General features: G+C 36.1%; 1 protein-coding gene and 1 pseudogene across 2 annotated transcripts; one reads left to right on the top strand and one right to left on the bottom strand.

The window, feature by feature from the left end:
• Nucleotides 1–204: 204 nt before the first annotated feature.
• Nucleotides 205–12,491, top strand: LOC113922290 (annotated as a pseudogene).
• Nucleotides 12,492–14,407: 1,916 nt separating this feature from the next.
• Nucleotides 14,408–27,237, bottom strand: RERGL (RERG like). 2 transcript variants are annotated; one of them, XM_027595070.1, is made up of 7 exons: nucleotides 27,179–27,237; nucleotides 26,654–26,757; nucleotides 23,911–24,016; nucleotides 22,542–22,598; nucleotides 18,650–18,723; nucleotides 17,126–17,274; nucleotides 14,408–14,788 (listed from the first exon to the last, which is right to left on the bottom strand). In XM_027595070.1, the coding sequence occupies exons 3-7, from the start codon at nucleotides 23,960–23,962 to the stop codon at nucleotides 14,506–14,508; spliced, it is 615 nt and encodes a 204-aa protein (XP_027450871.1). In that variant the 5' UTR covers nucleotides 23,963–24,016; nucleotides 26,654–26,757; nucleotides 27,179–27,237; the 3' UTR covers nucleotides 14,408–14,505. The 2 variants fall into 2 exon arrangements, with proteins under 2 accessions (XP_027450871.1, XP_027450872.1); XM_027595071.1 differs by lacking the exons at nucleotides 23,911–24,016; nucleotides 26,654–26,757 and having other exon boundaries at nucleotides 27,179–27,229.
• Nucleotides 27,238–27,812: the final 575 nt, after the last annotated feature.

Raw genomic sequence — 27,812 nt, 5'->3', positions numbered from 1 at the left:
AGTCTTTCAAGGAAGCAGTAAGTTGTTGAGTTTCTTTTATTATAATTCTATGCAGAAAAGCAAACTTCTGATACCAGTTTGGTATCTTACACAGGTTTTTGTATTGAGAAGATAGTTCATTAACTAGAGTTACTACATTTTTCAGTCTATAGTAATACATTGTTACCTTAATGTTTCCATTTCTCATGGGTTAGGTTGGTAAGCATGAGCAAAACTTTCCTGAAATCTGAATCCTACCAGGCAAAGCAATAAAAGTGACATAATTAGTATTCACAAATGAAGTTTACTTCCTTAAATTGACTATATCTTGTGAAGTATCACCTAGAAACAAAACAGAAAGGAAACACATCTCTCTTAAGTTTGGCTTATTTTCAACAACATCTAGGATGAAACAGGACCCTTCCCTCTCCACATCCAATGGCTTTGTAACTTGTATAAAAACAATGTCATCTCTGCTTACTGCGCTACTCAGCCATTTAAGACAGAATTTATGAGAATAAATTTTACCAATTGTTATTTTTCCCCTTTACAAGAGTAATCTTTCCTGTGCACTTGATTTTATTTAAATTTTACTTTTTGATCTGTGTTCATTTTCCCTCAGATCATAAGTGACTTGACAGCCAGATGTGTGTTTGTGTGTGTGCATGCACGCAGGTGTGTGTGGTGTGGTGTGTGTGTGTGTGTGTGTGTGTGTGTGTGTGTGCTAGAGAGAGGGAGAATTTGTATGTGTGATTTATTTTTTTTAAACACTTCCCAGTAAAATCTCTAAGATTTTGCTTTTTTTCTCCCCACATTTGACAGATATAAACATGAAGATAAGAATCATGATAGGCTGTTGAATAGTTTATCTGTTTGTAGTTTAGCTTCAAATATATGACTCTAAAACTCAGAATAGATACATCACTTGGTGTAGTTCAGATAATTGATTCATAAGTCAGCTACATCAGGCAGGTTTTGATGGTATCTTCATAAATAGGCCAGAGCTTTCAAATGCCTGATGGTATCTCTCATGTTGACATGAAAGGCATTTAGAGGTTGGAATATGCTACCAGTACAACTTGTATTCTAGATACAGCTCATGAGGCCTATTAACTTCCTATCATACAAGGAACAAAATATCACTGAAATGTAATAAATTTAATGGTGCTACAAGAAATGCTTTTTTAACTGTTTTAAAGGAGCAATGTGACATAATGACTCTTCTTTATATTAGACATTTAGAAGTAAAAACACAAGCAATTTTAATGTTTAAAATAAAAACAAAAATAATAGCAAAATAAAAGGATTTAAAAAGTCCAGAGACATAGCCACTGATGCATAATGCCAAGATGGTTTCTTATCCATTTGTGAATTAGATTGAGCCTGCCTTTGCAAAGTACATATACTCAGTCTGTCTTCATAATTCCAGATGCGTGCACACATCTTTTATCTTAAAATTGGGTAAAGGATTAGGAGTTTTCATAGTGAGATATTTATCAAACAACTGTAAGCATAAAAGATTCTGGGCTAGAAGTAGTATATGAAACATCATTTGCTAATTCTAAGCAGGTCCCCTGCACACCGTAAATTTCTTTATATTTTTCACAATTACTGGGGCTAAGCATTCTATTCCACGCATCGTCTTCCCTCTGACTGCTGTCCTGCCCTGACTTTTCAGTCAAATCCATACAGGATTCTTTCACTAGGCTTAAAATACTTTCTCTAGGTGTTGCCCCCCAACATGCGCGCGCGCGCGCGCGCGCGCACACACACACACACACACACACACACACACAGTACCATAAAAATAGGCACCCAACCCCTATCATCCTAGGAGATAGTTATACTCCTTTGAAGGAAATTAGAATGTGTCACTTCAAAATATGCTACTTTGGCATATTAATTATTTTTAATCCAGGCACTTAAGAAATAGGTGAAAGCAGGACAGCCAGGCCTTCCTTTTTCTGTCAAAAAAGTTCTTTAGCAAATATAATCTTAAAGTCCACAGCAGGAAACACACTGGGGAGAAACCCTTCCAGTGTCCCCAGTGTGCAAAGTGTTATTTTCAGAAGGAGAAACTCTTGGAGCATAAAGCCCGAAATTATATGAACGGCTGGGAACAGGTCTTCACGTGCTCCGTGTTCCAGGACACCTACCGCTGGAGGATGGAGCTGTAGCTGCACCTGGCGTCCCACACGAAGAAGAAAGATGCCCTACAACTGTTCTTCCCGCACCCCGCAGTTCATGGAGGAGGACTTGCAGAGCACCACCATCAAGCTGCCCCAAGCTGCCAAGCCCCACGTCTGTCCCACCTGCGCCAAGTGCTTCGGTCGCAAGGGAACTGCAGCTGCATGGGGCTTTTTAAGCACCATGTGGAGAAGCTGTTTGTGCGCAAGGACTGGGGGCACCAGCCTGGAAGAGAAATAGCCTGCAGATGCACATGAGGGCCAAGCACAGGAATGACACGCTGTCTGCCTGTGAATTCTGCAGCCACGCCTTTACCCAGGAGGCCTATCTCAATCTGCACCTGCGCACGCACATGGGCAAGAAGCCCTTGCAGGACCCCCTCTGTGGCCAGACCCTCTGTGCCCAAGCCAAACTGGACAAGTGCAACCATACCCATTCGGCTGAGAGGCCCTTTGGGTGTGAGTTCTGCAAGCAGCCTTCCCCTAAAAGGGGTCCTGCTGAAACACGTGGCCAGCGGCCACCAGGAGGGTCGGCCCGGCTTCTGCCAGCAGCCGGGTGTACACGTCAGAAGGCCCAAGACGGTGTGGAAGTTCAAGTACACTGAGTGCGGCTATAAGTTCACCTAGCAGGCAGGAACCCCTGCGGAGGCGCGCGGAGATTCACGACTCGGTGGAGAACTACAGCCGGCGGCAGTACAAGCCCTGGAACCTAGTCAGTGCAGACCAGATAAAGATGGTGGTGGTGACACTCCAGCCGCTTAGAGAGCTGGAGCTGGACTCCGCCCAAGGTCACCGTTAAGTCCCTGCCCAGGACGGCCTGGCCTCACAGTTCTCGGGTCAGAGACAGTGCGATGATGGAAAGCTTTGCGAGCCCAGGCCCCAGGCGGCCCTCACTCATCACCCCCATTATCCCTGAGGACTGTGACACGGGGCCCCTCCACCCCACCACAGTCCGCAGGGCCCCAGCCCCCAATAAACCACCTGGCCTTGGACTGGGGCGGGGCGGGGCGGGGCGGGGGGGGGGGCGGGGGGGGGGGCGGGGGGGGGGCGGGGGGGGGGGGCGTTGTTGTTGCTGCTGTTCCGTGAGTGCTTCTCTGGTGATCTTCGCATCTTTGCTAAAAAGATCTGCTCGCAAAAATTCCATACCTAACCCTCATTTAAAATAGCCCGGAATCTTTCTCCCCCTGTCACTCCTGCAGCATGCCTGTCCTTTTTGGCAGACATACTTTTCTCTGTAGTCCTTATGCATTCATCATTATCCAACATCCTGTTTAATCTACATATTTTATCATTGTGTCTTCCCACTAAAATATAAGCTTTATGAAGATATGGAGTTTTATGGTTGGTTTGCTGCTCTATCTCCAAAGCTTAAAGCAAAGCCTGGCCCATAACAGATTATTGATCAACATTATTTTATTTGTTTTTAAAGTGAGTATATGTGTAGGTTTCACACATACTAGGACCTAACAGTTCACTAGTTCCTTCGAAGAGTACCTTGACATAAAGGTCATTAGCTGCACAAGGAGGAAGACATAGTAAGTTACAGAAACAACTGCAAATTTTTTTAAGATTTTATTTATTTTTTGAAAGAAAGAGAGAGACAGAAAGAGCGCGCACAAGCCGGAAGGAGGAGGGGGAGGGAGAAACAGAATTCCCCGCTGAGCAGGGAGCCCCACATGGAACTAGATCCCAGGACCCTGGGATCAGGACTTGAGCTGAAGGCAGATGCTTAACCGACTGAGCCACCAGGTGCCCCAGCAACTGCAAATTTTAGATGAAGAACAGATGCTTGTGTGGTTCTCTCACATAATAATAGAAAACTCTTGTTGTCTTTTAAATTCTTATTTGACTGAGGTCATAGTTGGGGCTACTGTGGATATATCTGAAAGAAGGAATTGTGTCACCCACAGTATAGAAGAGGAAGGACGGAGAAAAGAGGCACCATGACATCTGACACCTGGTATCAAAGAATTCGCTCAGTGGAAACACATACAACTGATATAACATCTCTACTGCTGATGATGAGCCTGCTTGAGGCCCATTTCAACACCGAGTTACTTCAAGAGTCACCAATTTGGAATCTACAAAACACTGAAAAGCGATCTGTATCTTTACTAAAATTGCTCACCTAAGTGCCTGCAGATAATATGCGTTCAAATTTCATTCCGTGAGTGTGTTAAGGGCTCCAACCATGTGCCAGGCACTGTGGTAAGTGCTGGGGAAATGGTGGTGAACAGGATGCACAAATAATCCACTTTCTTGGAGCTTGAAGTCATGTGACATGGGAGTATTCATCCCATAAAGATTGAATATTCTTTCTGCTGTTCATAATAATTGCATATTCTTGTTATTGTTTATAAAGTTACATTTATGTTTACGAAAAAAATGGCAAAATGATTTCCAGATTGCTTGGAAAGGAGCACAAGGGAGTTTTCCAAAATGACGGAAAGGTTCTTAATCATGATTTGTTGGCAGTTACACAGAGGAATACATTTGTTAAAATTCATAGAACTGTGCACTTAAAATAGGCATTTTATTGTATGTACATTATCTTGATCAAAAATACAAAAGTATATACTCTTTTTTTTTTACCAAATTATAAATATATGCTCTTGTGGAAAATTGGAAGGAGAACATCCATCTGTAAAATAGAAAATTTATATGATTAATAAGCTTTGGGATTTGATTTAGATTAAAAAATAAAGATCTATAAGATCTTAATGAGGGTAAACTGTGCTGAGGTTTTTATAATCCATATATAATCCATATAATCCAAAAATTTTGCCTGTAAATCAGATCAATAAACTCTTTCAATATTTGCAAATTTAAAATAATCTTTAGGGGAGCCTGGGTAGCTGAGTTGGTTAAGCATCTGCCTTTGGCTCGGGTCATGATCCTGGGGTCCTGGGATGGAGCCCCACATCTGGCTTTCCTGCTCAGCGGGGAGCCTGCTTCTCCCTCTCCCTCTGCTCCCCCTGCTTGTACTCTCTTGCACGCTCTCTCTGTCAAATAAATAAAATCTTTAAAAATAATAATAATAATCTTTAATTGTCCTTTAATTACCAAAGTGATTAATGTTCATTTACAAGAAATTTGGAAAACACAAAGAGAGAGTCATCCAAGAGCTAATAATCATTTGGTATTTTCCTTTGCAGCCCTTTTTTTTGTGATACATTTAAACATAAATGAATTCATACTTGCCTGTACTTTTGTATCCTGCTTTTATCTTTATCATCAAAACATAGGCATCTCCCCGTATAATTCAAAACCATTTGTAGAAATGATTTAACATGTGTATATAATTTTCAGTAGTATTGAGAGAGGGTATTGTGGTGGAGAGAGCTGTTTAGAGCTAGCTACATTTATTTGTGAATTCCAGCTCAGGCAATAACTGGCCTTTGACCTAGATTAATATTTTTAATTCTGTTCAGGTGTGTAAAAGGCGTAACTATCTAAGCATGTAAAATAAGATAACAATATCTTCTTTGCAGGGCACTTCATATATTCTTACAAAATATATTTAAGCCCTCTAGCACTGTTACATACCTAGCATATACTCAATAAATGATTATATAGTCTGCATATCATAACTATTTTTATATCATAACTAGCTTAACCATACTGTTAGACAATAATATTGTTTAAATTTTTCTCTGCTCTAACAAAGTCTACTTGAAATAGTTTGTTTTTCTGATAAATCATAGCCTAGATTTCTACAAGTATCATGTTAGTCATTGATAATATCACATACATCATTCTATGCATATAATTAGACCTATCACAATTTCTTTTATATTATAGCTTTCTAGTTCCTAAATTCTTAATTTCAATTATTCTCTATTTTATTAGAGTTGAAACTTCAATAATTTGTAAGTAACACTAATTGTGTATATTTTTTCAGAGCTCTTGCATATCTGAAAGTATCTTTCTTTTGTCTTCACATTTTAACTAGAATTCAGCTGTCTTAACTAGAATTTTGCAAAAGTTGCCCTCAAAACTCTTTTGACTTTTTACTTTTCTTAACTAACTTCTGTTCATATAACTGCAAAGAAATTTAAGTTACGCTGAATTTTTTTCAATTAATTTTTACATGCTTTTTCTTTCTGAGAGACTTAGAGTATGTGTTTTTTCTTAAAACACCCTGAATCATATTTGAGATTTAGAATTTTATCTCCTTGCACTACCAGGATAGGGATTATTGCTTCTGTGGATTTCTGAGTTTATATTCCAGGAATATGTATTATCTATTATTATGACTATTATTTTAGTTATATTCTTATCTTCATATCTATGATATTTACATTATATGCTTTTTAATTCATTCATTTAGTTGTCCTTCATGTTCTTTAAAATCTTCTCTTGTTTTACATCAATGCCATTTAACTGATTTTCTGTAACGCCAATTAGACTCTTCGTTACCAAAATGCAGATTTTGAAATCTGCTCTAGATTTTCTACTCTACTTCTTACTTTTTTTCAAGATTTTATTAATTTTTTTGACAGAGAGAGACACAGCAAGAGAGGGAACACAAGCAGGGGGAGTGGGAGAGGGAGAAGCAGGCTTCCCGCGGAGCAGAGAGCCCGATGCGGGGCTCGATCCCAGGACCCTGGGATCATGACCTGAGCCGAAGGCAGACGCTTAACGACTGAGCCACCCAGGCGCCCCTCTACTTCTTATTTTTTAAATTATTTTCAGATATATACTTTCCCCTTTCCAATTAATATTGCTATGTTTTTGTCTTAAGGAACATTTTCCAAAATCCATTATTTTTAATGCACATGTTTGGTGGGGGGATTTATCTGTTTGTTTTATGTCTCTTGATCCCTATCAAAAGAAAGATGTTGTATGGTCTGGATTGCCAACATACGGTGCACCTGTCTTATCTTTATTTTATCACCCTCTCAATGATTATTTTGGGAAGGGAATGGTATACCTCTCTTAAGTCTCAACTCCAGAAGTTTGGCTATTGTGCCCATCTCAGCGTAATTTCTCTGCATAATCAGGATTGATTTAGTTGGCTGTGGGAGGTGGTTCCCAAACTTGCCATCCTCATATGACAGGGAAGAGATGATATGTAGTGAATAACAGGACACAAATTATTTTGTTTTGTTTTCCTTTTAAACAAATACTACATGCGACTCATAGTAAATCAAATCTCAGAGCCTCTGCCCTAACATTTCCAACAACCAAATCTCTACTTCTATCTGTGTTTGGCTTTACCCATGAGCACTGTACTGGCTAAGAAACAGTTAGCCATTCCCACTTTTCTTATTCTTCTAGCCGTGAATGTTTAAAGAAAGAGAAGGCATCAGTAGTGGGTCCTGAGTGAAAGAAGTTAAGGGATGTGGCTATTTCAGAAAACCATGCTCATGGAAGGGAGAGAAAGATGTACAGTTTTCTGGTTGTGCAAAGCTGTGTACAAGCTTTCTTTAGAAAAGGGTGATATATTGTAGCTATCTGTAGCAGGCAAATTATGCATTTTCAGTCCAGAAGGTAGCACAAACCAAAACTATGATTTTATCTCCCATTTCAATTCTCAGCTCACTTAGTGAAACACTGAGTTTCTGCTAACTGACTTCTGTTATATGAAATTTCAATGCTATTATAAACTGTCATTATTCAAATTAAAATTAGAGTTTTAATAGAAAATTGGGAAGTGGAAGATTCAGTCATCCTAACCAATGTTTCAGTGAAACCCTCATGATTAAAAAATATACGCCAATGTGTCTGAATTAAAGTTTTTTTTTTAATAGATATCACTTACTAGTGGTTCACTAAAGGTAAAATAAAATTACTAAAGCTATGTTGTTTTTTATTTTCCTTATAGGAGAAATTCAATTTGCTTAAAGATATTTAATAAAAGAACATCGTTAATTAAATTCTGTGCTTATCTTCCATCATTTTCCATCAACAATATTTGGTGAGTGTCCTCTACTAGATAATTGACACAGCGGCAGGTGTTAAAGAAAAAGAAGCAATATAAACATTTGCTGTTCTATTCCTGATTCTTAGAATAGTGAGTGTCACAAACTAACATTTATTTTAACAAGAGAAAATGTGGTAGGAGAAAATATATTTTTCCAAAATATCTTTTCTTCATTTTATATAAAGTTTCTAAGTTATATGTTATTCACTGTTATAAAATAAGATACCCAAAGAACATATATTTTGTTTTTGGTACAAAATTCTCCTTTTGTGAACTTTTCTCCTAGATTCAATTTTCTAATACTTTATAGATGCCCACTAATTCTTCTTCGAATTCTGATGTTTGCTGAGACCAATGGGAACATTATCTCATAGTATCTGTTATATTTCTGTTTCTTCTGAACTGTTTGAATTCATTTTTGTCTCATGCTCACTTATTTTAACTATAATATTAAACTGATGAGCAGCTATTCATTTTTTGTAGCTACGAACCAAATTGTTCTAACACTTATATGTATCCAATCATTCCCTATTTTATAAATGCACTATTTTTTTTCTCTTCTAAAGGGATCCATCCTGGAATCTGTCCCCAATTTTATAATTTTGAATGCAATTTTTCTCACATATGTTAATCCTCCTTTTTTCTCTTATTTTGGAATTTCCATTATTTCCCTGCCATTAATTCACTTGATGTTTTGTATTCCTTCTGACTGAATGGGTTATTATCGGATTAAATAGTAACATATCCCTTCTACATACTGTATACACATATAGTAATATAACTATAGACATACACACAAACACATGTGTGTTAGTCTTACTCTATAAATATGTTAAGCTTTAAAAAAAGATGTATTAAAAATAATAAATAGTAATTTAGAATTATCAAATTTAATATGATCATAATTTTAAACTACTTCTTAGCAGGTTTTGCTCAAAACCTCTTATTGTGGAGAATGTTGTGTAGGTAAAATATAGACTTCTTTTAGTCTAGGCCTTAAATTTTCTGATAAAAGTCAATCAACTGGTTAGTTTTTAAATAGTTGTTGTTTGAATGAATTAAACATTCTACCTCCAACTCAACCCAAGAATTTTACCCCCAAGATGTGTTTGCATGTAGAACTATACCCAAAGTATACAAAACTGAATAATTACTTTACCTTGAAAGTAAATTAATATCTGTCTAATTTGGGTTTGAATGTTTCCAAGTGTCTAGTTATTAAGTAGTCATTCTCAGTCCTATAAAATGATCTGGATACTACGACAGTAACTCACAGTCATACTTTCATATAAACGGCAAGTAATTATTTCATCTCTTACTCATCTTCAGTGTTCTGTTTTGTTGGGTTTTTTTTCTTAACTTTTTCATGCCTTAGTGGTTCCAAGATTACTAAATGTTGGTGAAATTCTATATTGCAACAGCACTTTATAGTCTGCTAATTCCCTCCTTAGAAGAACTTACATTTCCATTATTAAAGGTAAACTTAAATTGTATCTTTATCCAAAAGAAAGAAAAACAATCTGTTTGGCAGTTTATACATTTGAAAATTATGATGACCTTCTTCTTTGCTTTGAAATAATATATTGTCATTATAAAGTATATTTCCAATTTATAGTGCGTCTTTTTTTTCTTTGGGAATTTAAAATACTTTAAATAATTTGGGCTTTGCCTGATTCCCCCATAATTGTAGAGTATGACTGATAACTGCCTTTAGAATCCCTAATAGCTAAATTATAATTATTATGCAAAATCCTACAATAGACAGTTATACGGATTATTAAATGACTTTGCCTTTTTTGCAAACTATAATCATTTTCCTTTATTAGCTGAAGGATTTCATAATTTAAGGAAGATGAGAAACCTATAAGTCACGCTTTCAAATAAGGAACATGGATATTGCAAACATTAAATTCCCCCATAAAAATGTTAAGGCATCATTAAACTAGGTTCAGATTAATACAATTCAGTCAACTCCAGATAGATATCTCCCATAATAAGCTGAAACAATACCTAGTGATCTAAGATGTAAAATATTTTACTACAGCCAATTTATAATCCTATAAAACATACAGGTATCATTCAACCTCTTTATTAATAGTGCATGCCTTGTATTAAATCAAAACCATTTTAAAGGCCCCTCCCTTTTGGCATTCCCTTCCTCAGCTGTTGCCCCTCATTATGTGTTATCTCACTGAAGCTCATCCAAAGTGAATGACAGCATCTTTTTTGCTAGGAGCAGCCTAGCCTAGTGCTAGAGCTTAACTATCTCCGAGATTTATAGACACACTTGCTACCCTCCACCTACAATATTCTATGGTCTAATGTTGATATATTTGTTTCTCTGTAAGCAGATGTGGTTTTCTCACTTTGGAAAACAGTAATTCATTATTTTTTAAGTTTTTGCAAGTTGCTTTACATGTGAATTGTATTCCCAAGAAAACTAACGGTGGGACAATCTCAGGTTCTGGACTATTTTGAAGCTGGTTGGAAGAATCCTTTTTTCACCATTTGTCCCCAAGAAAAAAGCCAAATATTTTGTATTGTCTGAATTACCAAAAGTTTTAATAAGTTATCTGTTCTGATTATCTGTTATCACATAACAACTCCAAAGCAATGATTTAACAATCCCCAAACAACGACGATATTAATTATGCTCACAAACCTGCAATTGGGGCAAGATTCTGTGGGCTGACTCATCTCTGCTCTATTTGGCATCGGCTAGTCCAAGGTTAGAGGCTAGAATCACCTGAAGATTTGCTCATATGTTGGGTGACTGTGTGGTTACTAATCCCATGTGTTATCTCCAGTCAGGTGCCTTCAGGGCAGCCTGATTCCTACATGTTGACTCGTGGCTCCCAAAGCTGAGTCCCAGGGAGGCACAGATGGGACAGCTGAGAACAGATGACAAGGAACAGATGGGAGCTCTAGCACCTTTCCCAACCTGGTCTCCTAAGTCCTACCCATTACTTCCACCTTCCTCTATTTGTTAAAAGAGAGTCAACAAGGGTGATCCACAATCATGGAGCAGAGAATTAGACTTAACCTTTATGATGGGAGAAGTGTCAAAAAATGTGTGAACATGTTTTAAAACTGTCACAGCATAAAAGGGGAAATTAATCCAGTACTTTTAAATATCACTCTGGAAAATAATCAAGTGTGCATTTCCAAAGTTGCTTCACAGAAACTGCACTTAAAATGTAAATTTTTTTAATGTAAAACTGTTTTTTTTCCAGGTTGAGGTAAATTGAAAAGTAAAGTAATATGATGGTTTAATATACATATATATTGTAAAATGATTGCCACAATCAAACTGCAATCAAGTTAATTAACACATCACCTCACATAGTTCTTTTGTCTGTGTGTATGAGAACGTCTGTTTACATTACTATGTTCCATTGACTCTTTATAGCGAGACGTGTCATCCCAAGTCATACTGACAAGAAATCAAGGTACAATAAATAAAATTTAAAAATATATACAAGTATTAATACCCTTAACAGAGGAATTTTGAACTCTGACTCATCACAGACACATATGCATGGATTAAACTATTAAAGAATTTTCATATCATTTTGACATGAGAGTTCTTATATATAACATGAATTAATAGGTTGTTTTTCACACAAAATCATCCTAAAAGAAATCTTTCTTAAACTGGGAAAATAATTTTAAAGAATGAAGACCAAATCTCTAAAACTGAGATTATCCAAAAGAATAATGAGAAAAAAATAAAATGAAAACATTAAGGTATAATGGTTAAACTGATATATATATATATATATATACATTTACATGTACACATAAAGTCACTGAATATTGAGACTATAAAAGATTAACAAAATCCCTGTAGTTGACCAAAAATATTCTATCACTGAATTTGCTATAATAACATTACACAATAAAAGTTTATTTCTCATTTACATAGCAATCTAATCTAAATTTCCGAGTATTAGTGCCAGCCATAAGAGGACTGTGCCTCATTACACAGAGGTTACCAGGAAGTTCATTATCCCATTTGCCAGGGTACACTTGGTTGTCTACTCTTTGTATGTTAAGAAAGGTGGCACATGGTACAGATTTCTAGGCAACCATTGGTGGTTTTGCCAGTTGGTCAGAGATCAGTATAAAATAAAACTGGAAGACAGTGAAAGAAAGACTAGAGAAAAAGTGTATGAATGGATCTCTTAGAGAGGGCATAAAATATACGTATCTTTGTGTATCGTGTTACTGCCCATCAGAGAGCATCCACCAATGAGAAGTCACTTTGCCCTGCAGATATCAACCTGCCTCTTTTCTTGGCCATCCTTATGCTTACAAAATGGATCCAGGATAATAGTGGTCACAGTGGCATGGATGGAAACAATGCCTGGGCTTATGATATGGAGTTTGCCTCAATATAGCTGATTGAGCATGTCACTTCTAAGTTTCCAACCAACCAGTATTAGAAATAGATCCTCTGCCCTGGACATAACATTATATCTTTGGGGGCTGAGTGGGTGGATAACAGGAATCAAGTTAAATGCCAGCATCCAGATTCTACTCTTCCAGGATTCTATCACCTGTGCTGATATTGATGAGCACAGTTCGATGGCAACATCCCCACTACCAATTCTGACCTGTAAGCACAGTCACTGTTAAGCTTCTCAAAGTTGTCTGTAGCTGCTCACTTCCTTAGTAAAGGAAATTCCTTTGAAATGTCCCAAGCAACACAGTAAGATGGAGGGTTCTCGGGCCAACCTATACCATATCAATTCTAACTCCCGTATCTTTATGAATGTTCTGAACTATTTTGTATTCTACCACACAATGTCTTATTATTTCCACTACTTTCACTCTAGTGTATCAAGGCCAGGCTCCTAAGGAACAACAAAGCTACATGGATGAGCTCTAGGTGTCCCTCCTATAATGTGGAATCATGACTCATGGTGAGTAATGGCATGTCAATGAATTCTCCCCCTTGCAGCCTAATGTTCTGTGTCACCTGTCCCCCATTTGCCTACCACCCTCTACTCAAGATATTCTTCTACCTTCGCCCCCGGGTTCCTGCCAATACATGTTAACCAACGTATGTAGCGTTGCTTGCATTCTCAGTTTAACTTCTCGGAGATCTAAACTTAATTATCAGTGATGGCTGAAGTTAGGTCTAGGACCATGACTTGCAATGCAGTCGGGCCAGTGGCAGTGGTATTGAAGTCCAGAAGGTAAACAGTTGATTTCTTAAGGAAACAGTACTCAAAGAAATCTGAGAGGCCCCAACATGTTTGTCTAATACAATATTTCTTTCCGGGCAATAAGGTCTTCAAGGTTATATATTTAGCAACCAGCATTTACTTTCTCTTTCCCTGTGATGTATGGATCTCCATATGAACTAGAAACAACTAATCTTTTTTATATGAAAAGCTGTATAAGGTAATTTCTCTGTGATAATTACCCTCCTTAGCAAAGAATACAAGGAGAGGCAGAAATTTTCATCATCAGACCAAATACAGACTACACTTACAGGCAAGGAATTTAGCTTCTCAAGGCCTAAGTTATAAGTAAAATAAGTAGTATGAGTAATAAGTATTTTTCAAAATTAAAATTTTCAAAATTAAATTCATGCGTTTCTACTAAATTGTGAACTTCCACAAATTTATAAATTCAGCACTATAACATATTAACTATATGAAATATAACTACATATTTCACTCAAAAGAAATAAATAAAAGAAAGGTCAACTGAGACCTATGGAATGGTAGTTTAATACAATTATTAAGCAGAGTTTATTTGGCAAGGCAAACTGCAGAGCAATGCATCAGTAGTTATAGTGAGTGTTATTCTATGTAAAAAAGAGAAAGGTTTAGTGTGAAGCAGGGTGTACAAGATTCAAACAACCAAAGACGCAAACTATATATTTGAAAACACAGCTGTGGCTATGGTGAGTGCTGTGAATTGTGCAAAACTGTTGAATCACAGATCTGTACCTCTGAAACAAATAATACAATATATGTTAAAAAAAAAAAAAGAAGATAGCAGGAAGGGAAGAATGAAGGGGGGAAATCGGAGGGGAGACGAACCATGAGAGACTATGGACTCTGAAAAACAAACTGAGGGTTCTAGAGGGGAGGGGGGTGGGGGGGATGGGTTAGCCTGGTGATGGGTATTAAAGAGGGCACGTTCTGCATGAAGCACTGGGAACACCCAGTGCACAAACAATGAATCACGGAACACCACATCAAAAACTAAAGATGCAATGTATGGTGATTAACGTAACAATAAAAATTTAAAAAAGAAAACACAACTGTGGCTTATGTTCGGTCATTTCATATCTCGAAGAGTATTATTTTAAAAAAATGCATACAAAGAGTACATTTAATTATCACGTGACTATTTGGAACTCTCTGATATAATAAGTCCCCTAGGATTATAGGTCTGCTAAACAGATTTCCGTCTCTTTCCAAATACATTATTGATCAATTTAGCCATTGATTTCGATCCACTGGGTCTTCTCTTTTCTTTGAGTTTGAAGTTTGTCAGGATGTCCTTGATAATTCTGGTAAACATCATGTGTACCTCCAGAGACTGCTCTGCTGCAGACAATTCACAGAACTGGCACTGGTTATCCAGAGCCAGCTTCTGTCCTTCTTCCCAGCCAACCTCTCGGACATGACACAGATCTTGCTTGTTACCAACCAAAAGCACGGCAGATCCCACAGCTCTGAAATACAGAACACAACTCTGGCAAGATTATTTTAACCTTTTTTTTTCCTCATTAAGTAGGTTTATATCAAAAGGAATTACAGACCAAAGGAAAAAAAATACTCTGTGTGTGTGTGTGTGTGTGTTCCTTATAGTCGTATTATGTGTATGACACATATCCCCATTTACTTACAAAAATTATTTTGGATAGAAAGTAGTGTGTGACACAAAAGCAGCAAGACTCTTAAAGCATAGGATCTGCATTGATATAAACCTATTCTTGAATTATGGCTCCGTTTACTAATAAGGCATGACTGTTACTTTTCCCACTTTCAACTTTCCTATATGTAAAACAATGGCGAAACAGCCTCATTATGCAGAATTCTCATAGAGATTAAATTAAATGATGGATATAAAAATACCTAGCAGAGTAACAGCCAACAAAAGATGTTTACCAAGTATTATTTTTCATTTCCTTGTCAGTTGAAAGAGGAAGACTAACTAATGTCTCTTTACTGAAGAGTTACTGTAATTGAACAATTTAGATATAATTTTCCCAGGGAAAATATTACTCAATACGCACCGCTGTTTGTTCTTTGTTAATATCATTATACTATACTCTCGAGAGTATACTATGCTCTTTTATGATCTTATGACCTTGTACGATTTTTCTATTTATTTAAGAAATATGTTTTTTTGTTAAGATAATGTCTTCAGCAAATATCAATATATTCTCCTTGGTTGTAGTGACACATTTCTAAAACAGAATTTCATTTGAAGGATATAGTAAGACAACTAGTCCTCAAATGCCATGGAACTCTGCCAAGTTATCTACTTTAAGGGAAAAAAATAGATAAATGCAGTCTGCAACTCTGTCTGAAGAGATACTGTCTTTATATTCTGCTCAAAGTTGGTTTCATTCACATTATGGTGTGAGTGGTGAGGGGAAAACACTGTATGTGTTAGGCTTTTGAGGGTATTACTATCTTTTTCTGTATGGTTCAGAAAATTATTGTAAAGAATTAATGGGGAAGGGTAAGTGAAATATTTTGAAGACTGGGTCACAAATATCAGATGCAATTTTATAAAACAGTAACATATTTTGCTATTCTAGTCTGCCTACAGATTGAGAACTGGAAATATTCGAAAAATTATTTAGTGCATTAAGAAAATTGCCTGAAAAACGTCAAGTATAGGTGTTTTTATGTTTTTGAGTGTTCTTAAGTGATTCTTTTGATTTGGAGGAATAGCAAAAGAAGTTTATTACTATCCTTTACCTAAGTTATGTTGCCTAAATATGAGGCATTTAATGCTTAAAACAATGGAGTTCAAATAAAAATCTGTAACATTAGAGGAAATCAGAGCTGTGAGGTACCTTAGTAAAATCACATCCTTTTCTCCTAGCATGTTTCTATCAGTTTTATAATCAGAATAACTAGGTCTCGAGATTAAAGTGGTTTACCTAAGGTCAATCAGATCTAAACAAGAATGTATGCCAATTGACTCCAGGGAAATACCCTTTATCAATTATTATCTATGGTTTCTTGACAGCGGGCATTTAAAATAGATATAAAAACACATATATGAATTTTCAGTACTCATATTGTGTTTCTTGATTCCCAGATTAGAATGTTATTTCAGACTCTAAGGGCAAATCTGATCCAGAGTGCAGAGGATCCTTTATATCAGCATGTTGAACAAACAAAAATATTTTAAATGCAAAAGGCTAAAACAAAAAATAAGGAAAGCTAAATGGGAAATTCATATGGTTAAACTTATATCTACTAATACAAGAATGGTTTAAGGCACAGTTCTGTTTTCCTTCATAGTTACTCGTGTCAAAACAACTAACAATGGGAAATCATTGATCAGCTCTTTATCTTAGGAGGTGAAACAGAAAAATGTATTCTCAGAATTTGTAATGGTTTGACATTCAGTGTATTTTGCTTTGAGATTGAACAACCCAATCACTAGGAATTGGATGCCAAATGTAATAAATTTGGATTTATTTAGTATCCTTAACATTTCTGTGGGAATGAAAAGAAAAGGTTGGAAAGTGAACTGTCTTGTGTACAGAGGACTATGATTTTGCAAGTGAGTGTCATGTTAACAATAGACTCTGTCTTGTAAAATAGCCATTTACTCAGAGCAAGTAACTGTTTATGTCAGCCAGGATATAAAGTATTCTCATCTTATTCCTTTTACTACATGTGTAACTCCTGTGGAATGGAAGGTGAATTGTTCAGGGCTGTTAAATTTTGTAATTGGAAGGCTGTATTAAACTCTTCCTAATGATGCTTATAGCTATATGATGATTTACTCAAAAGAAAGGAGAGAGGAATGAAGAATATCTTACCTTTTACAGTGACTAGTTTGTGGCTCCCGAATTCTGTAGATCAGTGCTTTTGCAAAAGCAAATGAGGACCTGTCACTGATGTCATACACTATAACAAACCCATCTGCCCAGTGCAGCTCACTTGTGAGGGAAAATTTTGCTTTCTGCGGCTGAAAATAAATCAAGCACATTGAAACTGGTGGGATAGTTCACCTGCATTTTACACTTTAGACAATTAATTAATGGAAAACCATTTCACCTAAAAGAGACTTTAATAAGCCAAAGACTGATATTTTCTAAAATGTAGTTTCTTTGGTCCTCTCTTCCTTACCACTCTTTCTTTAATTAAAAGTGATTAAATGTTTAAAATAAAGAGGAAGTATAATAAAGTTTTATTATCTTCTCATTTGCAACTTTTCTCTAAGAAAATATCTTTACTTTTTTGAAAGTTGGATAAGCTCTAATAATTGCTCTTGAATTAATATTCACATACTTGTTTTGAAAAAAGAAAATATTTTCTGGGCGCCTGGGTGGCTCAGTTGGTTAAGAGACTGCCTTCGGCTCAGGCCATGATCTTGGAGTCCTGGGATCGAGCCCCACCCACATCGGGGTCCCGGCTTACTGGGGAGCCTGCTTCTCCCTCTGACCCTATCCCCTCTCATGCTGTTTCTGTTTCTCTCTCTCTCTCTCTCTCTCAAATAAATAAATTAAAAAATCTTTAAAAAAAAGAAGAAAATATTTTCTATCAATATCAGTAAATGGATTATCTATTGATTTTTGGTACTAGATTTAAATGGGAAAAAAAAACACTGATAAGGTTTAGCTAAAAACATTTAAGGGATATTTTACATGTTTAAATGAATCTGTCTCCTGGAGCTGTTTTGAAACCTTGAACAGCTGACCATTCTTTCTCTTATTTGGATAATCTTATTTTAACTTTTTTGTCTTTGAATAGACAAAGGAGTTTGTACTAAAAATCTACCTTACTTATGGTTTATTGGCAGTGGTTAATTACAAATGCAACTTAGTGAAAATATAAACTGAATTGATAAGCCATTAAACTATTAACTTCTTTTTTTAAGATTTTATTTATTTATTTGAGAGAGAGAGAAGAGAGCACAAGCAGGGGTTGCTGCAGAGGAAGAGGGAGAAGCAGGCTCCCCACGGAGCAAGGAGCCCGATGTGGGGCTCCATCCGAGGAGCCTGGGATCATGACCTGAGCCGAAGGCAGATACTTAACTGACTGAGCCACCCAGGCGTCCCTAAAATATTAATTTCTAATAGCTATACTGTGACCTCCTAGAAATATAAATGCAACCTAATATTGCTATTTTAAAGAAATTTTACTATGATAATTTTTGTCATAATTTTAAAGAGAAGCTAGATAATGGAATTTATAATATTAAAAATAATCTTAAAACTTTAATTAAAATTGAGAATAAATTTCAGTTTTAAGACTGGCAACTTTATTTTCACTTGCTCTTATCCAATCTTCCTCAAATCATGATTAAAAAATAAAATAAAAGCATATTTTGTTTTACTTACTTGAGAACAGGGGTCGTATATTTCTAGATTCAGTTTCTTCCCTTCCAAATACAAATGCTTGCTATAGATAGATTCTGCAAAATATGCATATATTCATTGCAGTATGGAAATACTCCAGAATAAAAAATATAAACCCGTATTTGGATCACAGTCTTGCAAATTCGACTGGTTATCTTCTAGTAGAATAGTACAGTGGCTTTTTTTTAAATGTTAGAGGTCAAATACATGTATTTGTTATATTTGCTCATATATATATATGTATGCTCATATATATAGATATATATTTCTTACAAATAAACTTCACCACCATATCTATTCAACTATATGCTATTGTGCTTATATACTTATCTTCCATCCCATAACTATGGATGAGTTATCTGTGTTGCTATGTAAAGCCAATCCATTCATTATGAACTAGTTACCATTTAATCTGATCTACTGAAAGACATGACCCCACCAATTCTACCTCTCTCTTCTGAATCATAAATTGTTCCTCTTTACTATATCATTACTAACAGCTGAATTTCTAACAACAGTCCCTTAGAACCCCCAACCTCTTCAACTATTGCCCCATTTCTCTGTTGGCTTTTTTAGTAAGTATCTAACTCCCCGTGTCTAAATTCTCTCCCCCGAGTTCTTTGAATTATTCCAATCAGGCTTTAGCTCCAATAACTTAAATAAAACTGTTCTTATCAAAATTATGGTTTTAGATTCAATGGCTAATTCTCTATCTTGATCTTACTTGCCCTAGTAGCATTAATATAGTCGACCATTCCTACCTCCTTAAAATATTTCCTTCACGTGGCTTTGAAGGCAACATACTCCCCTGTTTTTTTTTTTCTTTATTCCTTGTTGCTCTTTATTAATCTCTTTTATTTGTCCCACCAGGTCTTCTCACTCTCCAAACATGGGTCCAGTTTATGGGTCTCTCCTCTCTATATACTCCCTTTCTAAGCTCATTCAGAGTTTCATAGAACAATTATTGCTAATGAACCCAATTTATATCTGTAGCCTAGAACTCTTCCTTGAACTTCAGATGCTAACAACTCCTGCTATTGCATATCTCCCTTTAGACACTGAATAGACATTTCAACCTGAACATACTTAAAACGGAAGCCCAGATCTCACTGAAAAGACTGTATCTTCCACAGTTTTCCATTTCATTAAATGGCATACCCATAACTCCTGCTGATCAGGTTAAAAGCTTTAAGTCATCCTTGGTCCTGTCTGTCTGTTACCTTCCATATTTATACTATTAAAAATTCCTTTTTACTCTATTTTTAAAGTATATTTTGAATTTGTCTGTTTCTCATCATCTCCATTGTTAATACATCATTATTTTTTGTTTAGATTATTACAAAACCTCCTAATTTAACTCTCTGCTTTACCCCTTTCCTAAATCCCTTCTTATGCCTACTCTATTCTCAACACAGAAACAAAAGTGAACCTTGTACCCAAATCATATCACTTGTCTGATCAAATCTCTCCAATGGCTCCCCATCTCACTTGGATAAACCAAAGCCTTTAAAATGCCTAAGAATGACCCTCATTGTCTAGTCCCACATGACCTCTCTGGCTATTCTCCCTCACGTTCTTTGCACTCGTGCTACACCATCCTCCATACCATTCCTCAACTTTTTCAGAAAGTTCCTGCCTGAGAATTTTGGTAATTGTTCTTCTTGCCTGGAATGTAATTCTCCAGATATATTCATGGCTCAGTTTTCACCACCTTCATGTGTCTGTTCAAATGTCACCTTCTCAGCAACGTCTACCCTAACTACCCAATTTTAAATGGTCACATACCATATTAGTGTCATTCTACCATGCTGTTTTTCCTTCATAGCATTTATCATCATGTGGCATAACTTATACTTAATTTTTTAAATTGTCCCTTACTTCCTGAATATAAATCTTATGGGGGCTTGGATAATTGTCTTTTTTGTTCACTGCTATAGCTTCCTTACCTAGAAGAGTACCTGGGACATGGTAGGTGCTCAATAAATATTAGTTAAATGAATAAAGGACTACTTTTCTGTAACTTTTCCTCCAGGGTTTAATAAAAGACCTACTTCTCTCCAAAATGGCACACTGACCAAAAAAAAAAAAAAAAAATCGTGTCCCATTCTGGCAATGTAACCCATAGTTAAAAAGATGTAGCAAGCATTTGGGGAACTAACTTCAGGGAGCTAAGAATGAATTTTAAAATCCTTTTAGGTTACATTTAATGAAATTTGCATAGTTTCATTAAACCTTAAAAGGTGTTTTCAGACAGTTCCTTCTAACTTCACAGGTTTACTTCTGATTGTGAACCATAAAAGTTCCTTCTAGACATTTATAGGTATCTACTCAAAACTCAAAAACTGCCAGCAGGGGTCACTAACTCTTAACTTTGTAGAATTTTATTATTTTCCCTTTCTGGTCTTCATTTACAAGATGGAGTCATTTTTTGCTAGTTTGTCCTCATGCAGGGATGACCTTTTGCTCATTTGGTTGTTTTTTCAAAATGTCTCTAAGTCTTATTTTTTTTTAATGGAAATGTACCAGCCAGAAATGTGTACACTTCATTTGTTTATATAATTATATCTTATAAAAGATTAAGGAGATTTTGTTGTTGTTGTTGTTACTACTGTTATTTTTGGGTATGGTTTTATTTATGTCATGTTGTGCTTTATTTTGTCATTCTGGAATATTTTTTCATGCCTGACTCCTATTTTGTGTTATACTGACATTTCTGACTGAGGTTTTTGATGTGAGAAATGAAACAATAGGGAATTTCTCTTTCTATGTATTTCTTCTTTCTTTAAATAGTTTCCAAGCACTTTCCCTAAAATGTTCACAACGTCATATGGACTGAAATAGTATATTAGATACATGTAGAAAGCGATACAATACTTTAAAGTTACTTTTAAAATTGTCTAATGACTTTAGACATTATCTAAATGTCTAACAATGTCTAACAATTTCAGCCTCCTGAACGGAGGTTAAAAAGATTTTTTGGTGGGGGTAATTGTTTCTTAGGGAAAACACATTTGCAATGATAACTTCTATTACTCTAGGAATTATTGAACAAAAAAATCAAAATCATTCCCCTTTTTCCCAATTCTCATATATATTTTTTATAAATCTGTTGTATTTGTTTAAAACACAAAAAGCAAAAACACTTTTCCCTCATGCCTTAAGTCAGGTGAGATATTAGTACCATTATATTGATTAATTGCTGAGCCAAAAATATACTCAAAACTCTGGCAAAATTCCTCACTTTTTATTAATGCCCCACTGTGGTATTTCCCACATGTCATACTAATTCTGATCAAAAGAAAAAAATAGAACAGAGTTAGTAAAATGATTCTAAGATTATATTAAGGTGCTCTTGCACCTGTTTAAGAATTTCTCTGAAACTTAGATAAGCAACCTAGATAATTATGATATGATCTTTAATCAAGGCATAATTTTCCTGTTATTTTCACACTGTTTTACAATTAAAATAAGCTTTATTTTGTCGTTCTAGTGCTTTTGTAATTAATTTGTCCTTATCTTTCAACAGATGTTTATTGAATTTCAGAACTGTTTTATAGTTTATGAAATTATTCATACTCACATGCTTTGCAATATTGGGGAGGAGAATCTCAGTTTTAATATTCTTCTAATTCTAGCTTGAAACAAACAGACTTTCTAATCCATCTCACTTTGACATCAAGTTGGGTGAATTTTATCATAAAAGAACATTCAATTCAAGTGCCTGTTTTGGCATTTCCAAACAGAATCTGAATAAATAAGTTGCTTAAAAGTGCAACAATGGAAAATTCTATCAAAATGCTTCAGTGATCTTAATTGTGGTTTAATTAAAATGTTGACATTTTAAAGGTGAAAAAAATCTCGAGTGGTGACTTACCAAAGTTAGAGGCATATTCTCCAATGAATCGTTTGGTAAGAAACCTTACTGTAAGGGCTGCAAAACAAACATGCTGGATTTAGGTTCTTTTCTCTTTTAGGACACAGACAACTTAGTTATGTACATAAGGTTTTATCTTTCAGCTCAAAAATTACGAAGCATTAGTGCAGACCTTAAAGCTTTATTAAATTCTAGTCTAAATAATAGTCAGCAAGATTTTCACTGTACAACCATAAAGATTAAAAGACTAGAAAGAAAGTGATCTGCCTATTCAAATCACTATGTAATTAATTCATGAATGCAAACAGGTAAGGCAGCTTACTTTATGTAACAGAAACAGAGTTTTCATTAAGTTTGAGATTCAAGAACTATAACATCTCTTTATATTCTTTATTGGATTAAATCTGGCTCCAAGGTGCTGCGTGCTAATAGTAACAAGGACAAGATCAAGCATTTATAGGACATTGGGACTTCAACATCCAGGAAACCAGAAAAAGGACCTCTACTGTCAGTTTGTCTTCTTGCAGCTCCTGGGTCTGGCCAGGTATACGGTTCAGGACTTCTACTGGTGGCATCCTGACCATCATAATGGAACCAAAAACAAAATCCAGTAAAATAAAACAAAACCATGGCTTCCAAAGTTAGGGCAGCTGTAGCTCAGTCCCCAGGCATCTATAAAGCCATGCCCATCCTAAGTTTTTTCACCTCAATATTGTTGCATTTAAAAAATAATCCAAGCCAATAGACAACAGTAAGTGCCTGGGTGTCTCAGTTTGTTAAGCATCTGACTTCAGCGCAGGTCATGATCTTAGGGTCCTGGGATTAAGTCCTGCGCTGGGCTGCACACTCAGCAGAGAGTCTACTTCTCCCATTCCCTCTCCATCTGCCCCTCCCCCTGCTCATGCTCTCTCGCTCTCGATAAATAAATAAATAAATAAATAAATAAATAAATAAATAAATAAATAAAATAAATAAAATAAAAATCTTAAAAAAAAAATTCACAGGTCTCCATGAACTTTTCTCCACCCCTAGTCTCAGAGCAGAAGAATAAGTTCAAGACTATTGTTCAGCTACGAGTGGATATGAGGGCAGGTGTGTTGGAGTGAGAAGTAGGTGGGACAATGATGGAGGGATTTACCATTATTCCTATGAATTTTAAACAAAGTATAAATTAGCACTTCAGTTATCTTTCTCAAACCGTCTATAAATGCTATAAATATACAGTTAATTGCATTATTTACTCAAAAAAATGAAAGCTGCTAATGAAAAATAATATACATAATTATATAGGTATATCTATTTGTTAGGTCAATATATTCCTCACTATTTTTCCACTCTGAACCACTTCATGGGAAACGACACCACTCACCAGATTTGCCTGTTCCTTCACCACCCAAGACAGCAAGCTTCACATCATTCATCTTGTCTTTCTGCTCCTGTCTTCTGGAGCTATACTGACTTCAGTCCAGCATGTGCTTTTTAAAATACTTTTTATTAATGCTGCTATCATTTCTCTAAGGCCAACTCCTCCCCATACTCCTACCATCCAATAATAACTTTAAAAATGTTTTCCTGGAGTCTTTTTAAACATATTACATAAAAAAAAACAACACTGCAGTTACTATTTAGACATAAAGTCTTCTTAGGTTAAATAGCTAAGAATTTCACAAGAAATTCTGCAGAAGAATTTAACTAAGCTAAGAAAGCTTAGCTCCCAATCCTTTTGTTTTTGTGTACATAGAATCTACCCTCCTCTGGTGCCTAGAAAAATGATTTCATCAGGAAAGTTTTTAGATGATGAGTATACATTCCTGTAAATCTACTCAGATTGGATCAGTTTGGGTATTTTTTAAAGATTTTATTTATTTATTTGAGAGATCGAGACAGAGCGAGAGAAAGAAGAGGAGCAGGGAGGAGAGGGAGAAGCAGGCTCCCCGCCGATGCGGGGCTCCAGCTCAGGACCCTGGGATCATGACCTGAGCTCCATGCTTAACCAACTGAGCCACCCAGGCGCCCCTCAGGTTTGATTTTTTCTATTAATACCTGAGCCTACATCTTCTTGGACCTCTTTCATGAAAGGCAGGGGAATAAGATTTTTTTTTAAGATTTTATTTATTTATTTGAGAGAGAGAATGAGAGATAGAGAGCACGAGAGGGAGGAGGGTGAGAGGGAGGAGGGTCAGAGGGAGAAGCAGACTCCCCGCTGAGCAGGGAGTCCGATGCGGGACCTGATCCCGGGACTCCAGGATCATGACCTGAGCCGAAGGCAGACGCTTAACCGACTGAGCCACCCAGGGCCACCCAGGGCCACCCAGGCGCCCAAGGCAGAGGAATAAGTTAACTGAGTCGTGAAAAGAAGTGAGGGAAGAAAGATGGCTCCCTCGGATGTATTGGTTTAGGGTTGGCAGCAGGGCGCAAAAATACCCAGCACATGTTTTTGAGCCATGTGAGGCTCTCAATGAGGTATATGGACACAAAGGGTTTTACAATGTCCTTCTTAATAAAAAATCTCTCCCTCTCTCTCTTTTACATTTTATGCCAATAGACATCAGTAGGTTTCTGAGAAAAAAATAAACCAAACAGCTTCATGTTGCTTAAAAAGCAATAAACAGAAACCTACCATGTTTCCTTCTATAGTACTTTATAACTAGGAAAAAAAGAAATTAAAAAAAGGAATAAAATTTGGAAGGGATATTGTGATATAATTCACTCCTGCTATGACATAAAGAGGTAAACTTAATATGCAAAATGATAAGTCTTTCAAACTTCTAACCATTTTTCCCTACTACAAATCCTTGCATTACTTTCTTCCTTTTTTCTTTCCCCATCTGTACATGTATAAATTGGAGGGTTGAGAAAAGGGTACAACAGCAAATACAAGAATTCAACCTTGTCTACTAAATTTTGAGGCCCAGGTTAAAGGAGTTCCATTTCTAAGCTGGGTTGATCACGGATATAACATACTTCTTTAAAAATGCATTTATTAGGGCACCTGGGTGGCTCAGTCGGTTAAGCGTCTGCCTTCCACTCAAGTCATGATCCCAGGGTCCTGGGATCGAGCCCCGTGTGAGACTCCCTGCTCTGCGGGGGGCCTGCTTCTCCCTCTCCCTCTGCCTGCAGCTCCCCCTGTTTGTACTCTCTCTCTCTCTCTCTGTCAAATAAATAAAAATATTTTTAAAAATATTAAAATAATAAAAATGCATTTATTTAACAAACATTGAATAACTGCCACTCTTTTTATTAAAGCTATGTTGGGCTTACAAGGTCAGCAATTAAATAAAGAATTTTTCTGCCTTAATGAATCTACAGTCTACTAAGATGTAAATTGAAACAATTATAATTACAATAAACATGATCATGGCTAAAATAGGGCTCTAACCAGAGGCTGGGGTAAACAGAGCAGTGGATGGAAAAGTCTTCAAAAAGTGGGTAAAGCTTGAAACATGAGCAGGACACAACAGAGGAAAGAAAGAGTGATTGGGGAATTAGGGAGAGGTATCTGTTCCAAAAGAAGAAATAGACTCTGTAAAGAAAAAATAAAAACGGCAAGAGAAAGTATGGCAATTTGTGAGATCAACAAAGTAATAGCTAAAACAAATTTTTCCTTTCATTACAAATTCTTAAAAAAAATTAAAAATAAGCTATGTTCTCTTTTTAATCCATGCACCTATATTAAAAGTAACAAGTACTTATTTTTTTATTAAGGAAGTTTACAGGGCACCGGCTCAGTCGGTTAAGCATTTGCCTTTGGCTCAGGTCATGATCCCAGGGTCCTGGGATCCCGTCCCACTTCGGACTCTGCTCAGCAGGTAGTCTGCTTCTCCCTCTCCCTCTCCCCCTCTCACCTGCTCTTGCATGCTCTCTCTCTCTCTCTCTCTCTCAAATAAATAAATAAAATATTTTTTTAAAAAAAAGGAAGTTTACCAGCTGATTTATTATACTATGGAACTGGATATTTTCCCCTCTATTTGGAGAAATTCTATTCCTATCTTCTTAAGAAAGTTCTGATCACTGTCTTTAGGGAATTTAGTATATCTACTGATAGGAAAGAAAAACTTAACTTCATAGTACGCATGATATTGAAAATACTATATAGATGGTTATCAAAATACCTGCATTCTTACACCATATCCTCCTTCTCCCCACTTCCAGTGAATTCCAAAAATAAACCTAGTAAAAAAGCAGCCTAGTGTTGGAGTGGAGTGAAGTTATAAACCTGAACAGAGAGAATATAATTAGGAACATACTTTTCTAAGAAACAGAGTGTCTATATATTTTTTTGGTCTCAGGTAAAGGTTGCTAAAATATTAATATTCTGATAGACATTATTTATACTACATAGAATCCTCTCACTTTTCCCTAAATAAATACTTATTCACAACCAAAACAAAATTATTTTATTACTTAATTCATTTATTGAATGAACAAAAACTTATTGAGTGTCTACTATGGGCTTGGCACTATTTTCAGTGCAGAAACATATTATTGGACAAAGTACTTGTAGATTCTGCTCATAGGAGATGGACATTAAGTATTAAAAAATAAGAAACTAATTACATATCAGGTGTTCATTAAAGCTATAACTTTATCGGTTTAATTTTTGTTTCTCTGAAGTCAAGTTAACCAGCCCTTCTCACCTAATCTCATTTCCCTGTAATTTAGAATAGATGCAGAGTTTCTCCACCAAAAGTTTCAGATTCAGAAGGGTGGAGTGATTAAAAAAAATCTCCAAGGAGAAAGAATATCTTTGTTCCATTATACTATTCTAGAACCTTGAAAAGATGGGCTACTTCCCATCTCATTTTCTGTGTCTTTCATATTCTAAACCAGACATGAATGGTGTACATAGACAAGGAGAAAACAAAGAAATACATAGAAATACAGTGTTATTTATTACTATAGATCCAGGTCCTAAGTATATTAGCAAGCCAAATCCAGAAATGTTATTTAAAGAGCCAAGTGTCGTAAGCTAGTAGAATTTATTGGAAGAATGACAAGTTGATTGAACAATGGGAAATTTGGTAGAATTTTCCAATGCATTACCAAGATAAAGGAGAAAAACTGTATGAATAACATGTTCCCCAAAACATTTCATGAACAGCCACTTAAAATAAACAAACAAACAGGGGCACCTGGGTGGCTCAGTCAGTTAAGCATCCGACTCTTTTTTTTAAGACTCATTTATTTATTCTCAGAGAGCGAGCACGTGAGTGGGGCAGGGAGGAGCAGAGGGAGAGGGACAGAACCTCAAGCAGACTCCCCACTGAGCAC

The sequence above is a fragment of the Zalophus californianus genome, chromosome 9, assembly GCF_009762305.2.
Source record: "Zalophus californianus isolate mZalCal1 chromosome 9, mZalCal1.pri.v2, whole genome shotgun sequence".
In the NCBI taxonomy this organism is placed as follows: Eukaryota; Metazoa; Chordata; class Mammalia; order Carnivora; family Otariidae; genus Zalophus; species Zalophus californianus.
Note: the sequence above shows the minus strand (reverse complement) of the source record. Positions and strands in the feature narration are given on the sequence as shown.